Raw genomic sequence first — 12,537 nt, 5'->3', positions numbered from 1 at the left:
ATGTTTCACTCAGATCCTTATTTTTTTCCTTTAATAAAAATGCTTCTCACTGTGCCGTGCATATTTCCATAAAAGTCAGCAAGTTAATTTATGGCTTAAAAAAAGAAAATAAAAGGTCTATATTTAATATATGAATACATTTTACAGTGGAAATTGGTGGTGGACAGTATTAAATGACTCCAGTGTGGAAATATGCAGGTGGTCATTAGTAGCTGACTATGAGATTTACTGAAGATTTTGATATTAATTTTCCCGGCATGCAGTACTATATATAAATCTAACTCTGTTCTCAAATTAATTTAAATGGATGATAACATATGAATAACTCCAGGCATATGAGGCTCATTGTCTTCTCTCTCCTTTAGGAAATATATTGTTTGCCTCATTGTGAAACTGTATTTTGACTACTTTTTCACCTGACTAGTTTCTCTATTGCAAAAGAATTATTGGTTTTCTACTCATAAAGAGTGTATGGGAAACGGTACCAAAATACTTCTGGAATAAATGTGCTACAAAAAAAATCACATATCTGCTTGACTAGGTATATTAAATAAAGGCCATAGAGAAAAAGGAGTAAGGTTCTAAAAGCACCTACTTCAGTTTTAATTTTTTAAAATGATTGGCTTTTTCACTTCTGATAATAGTATGTTTGGAAAATATACCCATCTTTTCTCTAAAAAGATGCAAGAATCATTTAGTGAAAAATATTTTGTAGGAAATTACTTCATCTTCGGCTCTCAGATTCATGATTGTACCTAAGATTCTAATTTTAATCATTTTATAGTTTGGAAAAGGAAAGATGTTTCTCCTTTTAGCACAAAATTACTTTAAACTGACTTTCACCAGAGGAAAAACATGCCACTTAAAGTCACCCAACTGAAGAAAATGAAGTCCAAACGCCCAAGAAATGTTTACTTTGTTTTTAACACCTACTATACTTTGAATCCTGTCATGGTAATGTTTTATGCATTGTTGATCTTTAGAAGTCAAAAAAAAAAAAAAAAGCTCAATCCAGTGAACTTTATGTTGAGGCAATTTCTCTTAATAATGAGAGTATATGGAGATGTAAAGTAGGTAAAAAAGAATGTCACGCTTAATTCAGAGTTCCTTATCTGCTACCAAAACCCAAACTGCATGTATTAATCTTGCAGCATTTGAATAATGTTCCCATTTTGTCTGTTTTGTGGTACCCCCTTAAAGCACCCATTGAGTTTCTGGCTTCTCTTTAGCTCAGAAAACCATAGCAACCTCAGTCCGCACTTCTCCAACTCAGGATAGAGTTCAAGTTGTTCTCCTCAAGCCTTCTTGCCGTGAAAATCGTGGGGAATCCTGATTACCAACTAGGTGTCCTAAGACTTCTTGCCACAGATAAAGGGCGGGGGAGGGGGCGCACACGCACACACACATCCTGCGTCGTTTAATTGGGAGAGAGAAGGGAAAGTAACAACAGAAAAGGTAAAAGGACTTTGAGAGTTCTTTAGATTGTTTCTGTTAGCATCTCTGAGTGTCTGGGGAACGTCGGTTTGGCGGCCACGCACTGCCCCCCACCTGCCCCCCACTCCCCCAAGGTAAGTCCTCGTCTTTTATCACATTATTCCTAACGCGTTCGGATTTTTCCTCCTTTTCCAGCCCGCACGTTCACAGACGGGAGGTGGGGGAGGGAGGAGGGGGGAGAGGCGGGGCGGGAAGGTAGCCGGGTCCCTGCACCGCGCCGCTCTCATTTGCGGCGCTCCGACTCGGGCGAAGTTCTCGCGCAGCCGGCTCGCCGCGGCCGGGGCCGGTCCCGGCGGGCGGCGGCGGCGGGTGCTCGGAGCCGGGCGGGGCGGCGGCGGCGGCGCGGGGACGCGCGCTGTCTCTTTAAGGGAGCTCGGTCTGGGGTGGCGCTTTCCTCCGCGAAGGCTCCTTTGATATTAATAGTGTTGGTGTCTTGAAACTGACGTAATGCGCGGAGACTGAGGTCCTGACAAGCGATAACATTTCTGATAAAGACCCGATCTCACTGCAATCTCTAGCGTCCTCTTTTTTGGTGCTGCTGGTTTCTCCAGACCTCGCGTCCTCTCGATTGCTCTCTCGCCTTCCTATTTCTTTTTTTTTTTTTTTAAACAAAAAACAACACCCCCTCCCCTCTCCCACCCGGCACCGGGCACATCCTTGCTCTATTTCCTTTCTCTTTCTCTCTCTCTTTCTCTCTCTCTCTCTCTCTCTTTTAATAAGGGTGGGGGAGGGAAAGGGGGGGAGGCAGGAAAGACCTTTTTCTCTCCCCCCCGCAATAATCCAAGATCAACTCTGCAAACAACAGAAGACGGTTCATGGCTTTGGCCGCCGCGCCACCATCTTTCGGGCTGCCGAGGGTGTTCTTGACGATTAATCAACAGGTAAGGAGGGGAGGCCCGGGCGAGCCGCGGGGCCGGGGGCTGCGGGGGGCGCGGGGGGCGCGGGCGCCCCTCGGCCGGGCCCGGGGCGCCGCGACGCGAGTGCAGCGCCCGCTCGCGTGTGCGCAAAATGTGGGCGATCGCGAGCGGGGAGCCCTGGGAATTAAAAGTGACTTTCTTTGAAAAAAAAAAAAAAAAAAAAAGCAGAGGGAGAGTGTGCAGAAAGCCAAGCGCAGGCTTCTCGGGTTTCACATGCATTTTCTTTCTTCCTTTTTGAGCGTGTGATTTCTTTCTTTCTTTCTTCTCTTCTGCTCCCTTTTTCCCCCTTCCTCTCCTCCTTTTGGTGGGTCTGAGGCATCTGAGCTTTGGAAACCAGCGACTTCAAACTGCAGTAGCCCCTGGAGTCAGCAGGGTCAAGTTCAGCCGCCGGGGAGGAGGAAAAACAAATCCCCATTTGCCAAAAAAAGAAGTTTCAGGCCGGTGCCCCCTCCCCCTCGCAGCCCCACTCCCCCTCGCTGTCTCTTTCTGGCTGATTTTAATTCTCTCCTACCGGGCGCAGCGGAGGAGCTGGAGGTGGTTGGACCCGAGGGGCCGCCGCCGCCGCCGCCACTGCAAGTTTTCTGGGGGCTCGTGACAAGCAGGGCGCAGACTAGGCACCAGCATGCAGAGTAGTAAGTTGGGCGAACTCGGGAGGGTCGGGAGGGTCTCAGAGAGGGGCCTCCGTATGGTCCCCAAAGTGGGAAAACAGCACAGGACTGCCTTTGGCTTTGAAGAGTTTGCAAATGCAGGCTTCAAACTTTTTTCCCTTAAAGGCCCAGCTGGGCTCTGGAGAAGGCGGGTGTCGCATCCCTTGGTGCACCCGCCTCAGAGCGGCTCAGGACAGCTTGGCCGAGGGGTCTGTGCCCTGTCCGTACCATGTGGCAGGGCCTTGCAGCCCGGGCGCTTCCGTAGGGGCTGAGGAAGGGGCTGACTTCCTCTGCGATGCGGTTGATGCGCCATGTGTCGCGCGGGTCAGGGGACACTGGCCGGTGACTAAATGCCTGACAGCGGTGGGACATCCAGGCGGACAGACGCTTTGCCTTCTGTCTGGTTCCTGTTTGGGATCTAGAGAAACGCATCTTTGAAAGGCCAAGGCAAACATCGCTGTCCCTCCAAATAACTCCAGGATTATAGGACCCCATGAATAATTTGAGGGTGAGGCGGCGGTGGGAGCTGTTTGAAGTGCAAAGCTGTTTTTGTGGCTGGGAAAGCTTTTTCGTTAGTACCTGTCTGAGATGGTGGTGTTTCCCCCTTTCCCCAGGGAAGTCAGTAACTGTTTTATGGCCCCAGGACTCTAAAGCAATTTAAGTTAGAGGGTGAGAAGGACTGGTGGGTTTCAGAGGGAATCTTTGACTTACTAAATTTTAGGACCGGCTTTACTTCCCTCTATCTTTTTAGGCCTCATATTTGATGCTTTGAAAGTTTTTTGAGTAAGCCATGGATCTTAATGATGAATCTAAATTATGATAGAATATTCATTCTTATGCCGTTTTGGAAAATCACGGCTAGAGTTTAAGCGAGGTAAGTGAAGTGAGAAGCTCAGCGGAGGAGTTAAATCTGAGACAAGTTAGGCCTATTCATTGAACTTTTGTAGATTCATTGAACTTTTGTAAACACACCAGGTGAACAGGAAAGGGTCTGGGAGAGATAATAAGTACAAAAGAAAAATACAGATAGGGCCTGAGACAAAATTACAAAGAAATGATAACTCTGGGCCTGGTTGTTGGCTAAAACTTGATTGTTCAAAGCAAAAATAAAATAGGAACCTTCCAACAATTCTTCAAAGTCCTCCAGCTCTGAAGCTAAAACCTATGGATCTTGCTGGCATCATGTTACTTTCCTGCTGGTTTTAGAAAAAGTTGATCATTTAGAAAAGGCTGCCAGAGTTAAAAATGCAAGGGACAGCAGAGGAAAGTCATGCGGGCAGCCAGTTCTTGACGTGGACAAAATGAGAATGAAAGTTTCTGAACTCACTGTTGTGAAGTTTTACATGCCGCTCATTTGCTTAGAAGGCTCTCTCAGATATTCCACCAGTTAACGTATAAAAGCAAACAGGATCTAAAATCGTGTGGGCTTTTTTTTTTTTTTCTTTCCCCAAGTATGCCAGGGTTGTGAATAAATACAGGGTTTGTATGGGAAGATGAAGCGTTTCCTGTAAGTTATGATGCTGACAGGACAGTCTGGAAATGATACCAACATTTTGAGGATTTTTTTTTTACCTTTAAGTGAAAGTTTATTAATGATATGCTTAATCTTAACAAGTCAAACATATTCTTAGAGTTTCTCTCTCCTTGGATTTCATAACTTCCTTTTAAAGCTACACCTTTGGATAAAAACATCTCTAGATTCAGTTTAATATACAGGGCTAGTAACATGCTAAAGTTTGACGATTATTTCTGGATGTTAATAATGTGAAAATAAAACTCCTGAGGGGCAAATAGAGGCTTAATGCCAACATTTTAACTTGATTTCTCTGAATGTGAGGCCTTCTGAAGCTTCATTAGTACTCTGTTGGCGAAGCATTATTTACCACTGGCGAGCTGATGTTTATGGCTTCCTGATATGTATGTTATATGTTAGGATATATATGTGTAGACTGCTTTTCCATACATAATACCTAAGTCTAACACTTTTCAAATAAGTGGTGGAAAGTAGCAAGTTACTAACACAAAGTTTGTCACTCCTTTGAATTCTAGATGCTGTAAGGGTCTGTGCTACTATTTAGGTTTTGTCCTTTGTCTCTTAAAGGTAACGTTAAAGTTAGTAAGGAGAAAAATGTCATAATAGCTGTGAAGTCTGAGCTGAATTTAGAACTTAGCATTTCGATGACTAATATTTTAAATGATTTTATAAAATTTTCTGCATACGTGTTTGAAAACCAGTTTAGGATCAGAATCAGTGTGCTAATCCGAAATAAGTTACACATACTACTACCATATTTTCAGTATTATTTAAGTCACCTACCACTCCTGAGTTTATTCTGATTTACATCATATAGATCTCTTCCTATAAGGAAATATTCATTCATAAGGAAGACCTTTAAAACAGGGAAATGCATGCATCTGTAGAAAAGCAGCTTTTACGATTCTAGTATTTCAGTGACGGTTCTATTATCACTACTATTATTAGATGTATATGTGTATGTGTGTACAGACATACAACCCACAATATGTGATTAATGATGTGTACATTTTTATTAAGAAAGCAACCAAAGACTGTAGATTTTTTTAAACGCTTGTCTTACCTTCTTTGTTGTAAATAAACATTACTGAAAGTTTCCAGAGGACTTGCAGCAAATTGTTTTTGAACTAGAACTTTATTTCAAATTTGAAATTGGAATAAATGCTGATAACTGACCTTTAAACATTTTTCATAACATGAATATTTTAGAATAATTATATTTTAACTTCAGTTCTTCTTTTGATAGCAACGATAATGTAACAACACTATGCTATTACGTGTACAACAACACAGACTTTAAGAAAGTTATGGGCAGGTGTCTATAATTGATTTAAAGGGAAGATTATTTTTGTAATAAGTGATGAACTTAAAATAAAATGACTGGCTTACATTAAAACATATTCTTATTAAGATTTCTCTGGTGTGTAAAATGAAGCCATTCATTCAACAGGCTGACAACTTTCCACTTGGTATTTGCCTTTCCTTAATTTAGTTTCCGCAGGACAGCTAGTGTGGTAGTCTGCATCTGTTTTTAGCAGGCATAGAAAACTATAAACTCAGACAGTTCTGTCCCAAATATTGCAGCTCACAAGTTACAATCAATTTGATAAAAACCTGCAAGTTTTATGGGCTCGTATTTTGTTGTTCATCCTTGCTAGGTCAAGCTTTCAGGTAATAGGTTTCTTTTTCTCCCTCTTTTGCTGATGATAACTGCTAATACCATTGATAACTAATTCTGAGTCTTGTTTACTCATTTATCATCCTTATTTACCATTTGTTGAAGTTTTGGGAAATTAATGACAGCATACGTAGACTTGCTTTTACTTTGATGGCTTATCTGTGAAAATGACATTTATCTTTTGTTATTATACAGAAATAAGTAAATTCTTTGTTACCATAATAGTTATGATTTATGGAATTTTTGAGTCCCCCTTAGATATAGTATAAAGATGGTCTTCTAGCCTTTGCCAAGTAGACATTTAATCTAATTGTTTAAGAGTGCTTGTCATGTATAGAAAAGACTAACATACTTTGCAATTATTTACATAAAAAATTATGTAGAGGTTTGTTTTAGTGTAATTTTAAAAATAATTTGTCTCCCAAAAGCTGTAACCAGTGGATTAAAGTGAATAAGCTAAAATACCAAATCTTGTTTTATACCATTGTTCAATAGCAAACAGTGCTGCAGAGGATATAACTACTTTTTAAAATTTATCCTCCGATGTAAGTAGGGCCAAAGTCATTTGTTTGTATAAAATATTCTATTAATTATATATGACCTTTATAAATAATATCTTCGATTTTATTATTATGATCACTTTTTGAGCTATCACAGTGCTCAGTTGTTCTCCTATTCCTGAGAACTGAATTTGGCCTTTAGTTTGGTTTTCTGATGGACACAATAATGTAGAACTTGACTTTGGTTAGAAAGAGATCTTTGAGCTTCAGGAATCTCTGAAGGTGCAGTAGGATCTACAGGTGAAAACCATTTGAATTGTTAAGCATTAGTTAGGTGAAGAAACTCTACTGGTCCCTGCAGCATATAGCAGCTATTATCGTAGCGGTCTACTTTTTGCTATCCCAGTTTTTTTTTTTTTTTTTTTTTTCCCCTTTTCCAAGAGCACAAATCCAAATAGCAAAAATGAAGGTGAAATTATCTATGTACTTCAAATTTGGAGCATCATTTGAAATCATTTTCTGATTCCAAGCTATAACTGAAATACAAATATAACATTAAGACACCCCAAAGAAGACATTAAGGATACACTTGTCGTTCTTAAGTGTGTTTCACTAAAAATAATAACAAAAAACTTTTAATTTTTAAAATGTTTCTAGCTTTTAAAAACCTGCAGTAAATACTTTACAAGTGGCTAGACACCTTCCCTGGTGGTTTAGTTTATACAAGCAGGAAACTTTCTCTCCTACTCTTTCTCTCTCTCTTTCTTGTTTTCTTTAAACCAACTGACGTAATGCCAAACTTTGCTTTAAAAGAACAGACAGAAGTAATTGGTAGCTTTTAACTTTTAATAATGTTCTGGATTGGTTTTAGTGGCCAAAATGCCATTTAAAAAAAAAAAAAAGTTCAAGTAAGAACGGGCTTGTGGCCTGAGGAAGAAAGGCTCTGTTGATGCAGTTATTTTTATTCTTGTTTTTCAATCTGTTATTAAAAATCTTTCCTGCTGAGCACTGCTGGATTTCTCCAATTGCTCTTTGTGATGGCTGGTGCATTTCAGGTTACCGTAACTTAAACAGTTTTTGGGTTTTGGGGAGAGTGGGTATTTGCGTTGCATTATTTCTTTCTTATTTGGAAAAAAAATCCATTTGTTTTTGTTTCAATGGAGATTAATTAATTAAGGTTATCAATGGCCACAGGTCAAAGAATATGTTTATATAACGAATGCGACACCTGTTAGCAAGAGCCTAAAATGTGGAAGTTTAAATGTGACATTAATCATTTTTATGTGCAGAGGAAGGAAAATAGATGAAACTTTACAAAAATGCATTTTTAGATTGAAAACATTAATTTTAAGGGTCAGTGCGTTTCTACAGGCAGCTTTTTTCTTACAATTTTAGATGATAATTTTTTAACCCTATTTATCAAACAGTATTTATAGTTTCCTTTTTTTTTTTTTTTATAAATAGTCATTTCTTTCTTTCTGACTTTGCACAGGCAAACAGAACTTTCTCCAGTTAAGAGACATCTTGGTGATGTTGATTGACATCAGGGCAACTTCAGAAGCTGGCAAGTAGGAAAATCTTTTTAGGGGGCAAAAAGATGTGTGCTAGTGTTCTCTTCCTTGGGAAAAGACACTCCACCCAGAAATTATTGGGTTTAGTGGAAGGCCCTCCGCCCCATTCGGTGGCTCAGAACTAAGTACTGTCTCGACTTTTCTTTTGTGAATTGTTCCTGAGGTTTAAATCTTACGGTTACTTGTCGTGGACTTTGCTTTTAACCCAAATTGTTCCTGATAGATTTTTTTTTTCCTTCTTTACCTAGAGCACATTTAAGGAATAATATATATAGTGAAAATTAAGTGTCACACAAGGAAGAGTACAGTCTTTAAGGCATTTATGACTATAAAAAGCATTCCGCAAATTTGGGGCATTGAAGTGTTCTCTGCTTATAAATTTGACAGTTTTGATTTACTTGATATGTTTCTCAGTTTTTCTTGTGAGAGTTACAGACTCTAGTTCAAATCATAGGCATTCCTTTTTTGCTTATGGCTTCTTTAGTTAAAGATTTGTTTGGAAAAACTTTAGGAACTTAATGTATATGTTGTTCACATCAGCGTAGTGCAAGTTTCTTGGAGTAAGTCTAGATTCATTTTATTTATTACAAAGTTTTCAAACATACATTTCATGTTATGGCTGCCTCTGTTAATAAATTTTTATTTAATGAATTTTGTTTGTTGCTTCAAAAATGAGGAAAAGCAATAAAGTTTAGCAAGAAGGAAATAAGGCAAAGGGAGGTGTTTAGAGTTGCAGTCCCTTAATATCAGCAGATTGTTTACTGGTAAGTGGTGGGGAGGGGTTGGTGGGAGGTTTTGTGGAAGATGATACCAAAAAAAAAAAAAAATCCATCAATTGCGCATATGCTCCCCTCCCCTTAAGGTTTACTTAAACAATATGTTTCGATTTTGCCGCGAACCATTCTGCACTACTTCTGCTCCAAGAATCCACCACTATCTTGGTTCCTGAGAGATTAAGGATGATGTTTTCTGTTGTATAATGAACAGCAGTATTATTTGAACAAAGGTAACACTTTTTGATTTGTGTAATTTTTTAGTAGCTTGTCATAGGATACCTATAATATGAGAGGAGTTCTAGCAATGTAATTGCCTGCAAATGTTTGAAGTACTCACGATAGCTTTGCTGTGTTTGAATTATTGCCAATATATGTGCATGCTATTATAGGTGTGTTTTATATATGGAATGTATGTAGACCGATAATACTTAGACACATCTTGATGGTGGAATTTAGAATGCTAACTATTAACTCTGTGCTTGAAACGTGAATCTTTTAAGGAGTTAACATGACCTACATTATGAAGTCTAAAAGTTTGAAATGAGTATGGAGTTTAAACATAATGAATCAATTGTTATCATAATACTTATATCTGCTCTGAATTTACTAAGGAATTTTTTTAATGAAAAAAATTATAAATCAAAATGCCACCTTTCAGTGTATTGTAAGAAATGCTTGTGAGATCATTTTTTAAGTCTCATTTCTGTTAAGAGGAGCAGTTAAGGGACAGGACTGTTTGTGAGTATATCACTTTATGGGCTACCACTTTATAGTTTACAATTCTATCATCTCAAAACGTTATGTAGAAATAATATGGAACATGTAAAGACTCTGTACTATGACCCAATGCATTTTTCCCTAGGGTGATGGATTCTGTGCGTCACCCAAATGTGATGCTATTTGCCAGGCTTGTAATACTGGTTTTGAGGGTTGATCTACGTCCTATTTCATCAAGCAACACAATACAACAACTTTGGTATCTAGGGTAATTGACACAGTCAAAATAGTCTCTGGAAAATATTCCATATACTTTTAAGTTAAGTCAGAAGTTAATGTACATATTAAATTTATTTAACATGAATAAACAAATGATTTATTGTTAGCTATTTGTCTAATATACTAGATAGTGTTAGAAGGAAATATACAAGTATTTACAGTTTATGTTCCATTTCTTTTTTTCTTTTTTGAGGGGAGCATGGTTCTCTTGTTTGCGTTCATAATAGCTTTATCTGTTAATTACTTTGTATTCATGATAGTGAGTAGTATAGTATCATAAATAATAGTAAACATGTTTATATTATCTGCTATATATGTCCCAAGCTTGGAAAAAGCATTAATATTACTAGTTGTTAAATTGAGTATTATAGTAACCAGGAATGAATCCAGTACCATATAAGACAATAGATAAGACATCAACTGCTATTTAAACACTAAAAATACCTTAGCTATAGAAAAAGAAAGATCAAAAGGATTTCAGAGCTGTTTTTACTTGTAGAATTTGGACAGAATGTATAAAGCTTACAAATCAATAAACATTAATAATATAACATGTGCTTCCTGATTAGATTCTACAATACAATGTAAATTGCTATTTCAATTTCTCTACATATCATATGGAAGATCAGATACGTTTATAAATAGTGTAAAAATATATGGCAGAAATTAGTTTGTGGAATCTAATTTCTCTATTACATGATACACTTCATGTACAATGGGATCAAGCATTACTAATCTAGTGTTAGCTTTTTCTTTCTGAGCTATGCAGAAGTGGAATATATGAATTTGTGGCTTCATATTAAATAAGTGCGTACATGTACATGCAGGATAGCTATAGTCTCACTTGCATAGAATGTTTTTACATTACAGGCACTACATGGAATTTTAGCATATTGCATATTTTTTGAAATGACTTTAGTCTTTGTAATGCCCATTTTAATTACTTAATGCATCCCAACACCTATCTGAGGGTTAATTTAATTGTAATTTTGGTTCTGAAATGAAAGCATGATAGACAAAACAAATTAAAAACCAAATTCTATTTGTGCCTACTTTGTGATGTCATTATCTGCACATCATCTTTAGCTTTGCAAGATGTGGAAATAAAATACATCAGCCCATTTTCTCTCAATACTCTTAAGTAGCTCTGAACATATAAAAGTTCCTAAAAGAAAGTTTTGCATTTGTTTTTTCTTTGCTTTTTGATGCCAAGTTAAGACAAGTCATATATATATTAATTTTAATCAAGGCCCATATTACTAAATTTTTCAATACATATTCATCTCTTTGTTGTATGATTCATAATTCTTTATCGATTATTTTTTGATATACCTTTGAGATCTTTTAAAATGATATGTTTTACCTGTATTTGGCTGCTGAATTTTTATATTAGTAATTATATTTAAATTATAAATTAAAAAATACGAAATATGTTAAGCTGTCTTTAAATTAATATTGGAAGTATACCTTTTTAGAAGATTATTGCAAAATTTGCTCCTCAGTTCTGCAAACTTAGGGAAGTTTTAGAAAATAATTTACAAGTAGTCAGTAAGTAGTTACACACTCAAGGATTGAAAAATATGAAATACTATTTTCTGTAACTTATAAACCAACACTAAGAGATGTTTCTCCTTTGTATTTATAATGCATTTGAATTACATTCTTTGGATGTATGATGTGGTAAATTACTGTAAGAAACTCACTGTCATCTAAACCTCAATTATAATAAACTATTTTACTCTATCCCATCACTGTTTATTCTATTTTTAAAGTCCCGTTTTTAAGAAAACTTGTGCTTTTGAAGGAATGCCCTAATTATTTATAACATATTTTGCTTTTTCTTTTTACTTTGATAAGCTTTAAGAAAGCTGCCAGTAAGATGATTTTAGGTCATTGGTAAAAATAATAATGTACACATTTTATGTGTAAATATGTGTACACAATCTTGCACCTTCACTGTGTCTAACATTCAGCTTTTTAGTGTTATACATATTTTTATTCAATATTACACATATTTGTGTACATTTAGTGTTACACATATTTGTATTTAGTGTTACATGTATTTGTGTACATTTATGTACATCATGTACTTTTTACTCCCAGAATAATTCAGTATATCACTGTTAGCACATTATTACGGACATACATATTCTTCTCACTTCCTGAACAATTCAGTGTGTCCTTGGCAATACTAACACTTTAAAAATGAGAGTAATAATGATTAGAGCTGGAGAACTGGGGGTAGATATTAGTATTAGCAGGTTTCCCTCCTTTTAATTTTTCCCATTTTCAGTTCCTTCTTTAAAAGAGAGATGTATATATATCTGAACAGAAGGGGGACTAGGATACTGTATAATCCATGATAACATAAGGAACAGTTGCTGCATATGGCTTTATTTATATATCTCTGACATAGAAAACTTT

At 37.1% G+C, this 12,537-nt stretch overlaps 1 protein-coding gene across 8 annotated transcripts in view; it reads left to right on the top strand.

The window, feature by feature from the left end:
- The first annotated feature begins 793 nt into the window (after positions 1-793).
- Positions 794-12,537, top strand: part of TRPS1 (transcriptional repressor GATA binding 1) — a 266,411-nt gene continuing 254,667 nt past the window's right edge. For 5 of the 8 annotated variants that reach the window (XM_034966516.3, XM_063606878.1, XM_034966510.3 and 2 more), the window contains exon 1: positions 1,806-2,375. Coding sequence is in view for 1 of the 8 variants with exons in the window: in XM_034966515.3 (XP_034822406.1) it covers positions 3,034-3,043 (10 nt within the window). In the remaining 7 variants the exon portion in view is untranslated. Of the gene's footprint in view, positions 1,569-1,805; positions 2,376-2,445; positions 9,348-12,537 lie in introns of those variants that run through there. The other 3 variants (XM_055116869.2, XM_034966515.3, XM_063606877.1) reach the window with 3 other exon arrangements.

The sequence above is a fragment of the Pan paniscus genome, chromosome 7 (genome assembly GCF_029289425.2).
Source record: "Pan paniscus chromosome 7, NHGRI_mPanPan1-v2.0_pri, whole genome shotgun sequence".
Lineage (NCBI taxonomy): Eukaryota > Metazoa > Chordata > Mammalia > Primates > Hominidae > Pan > Pan paniscus.
The sequence above is the reverse complement of the archived record's forward strand: the minus strand, read 5'-3'. Positions and strand labels throughout refer to the sequence as shown.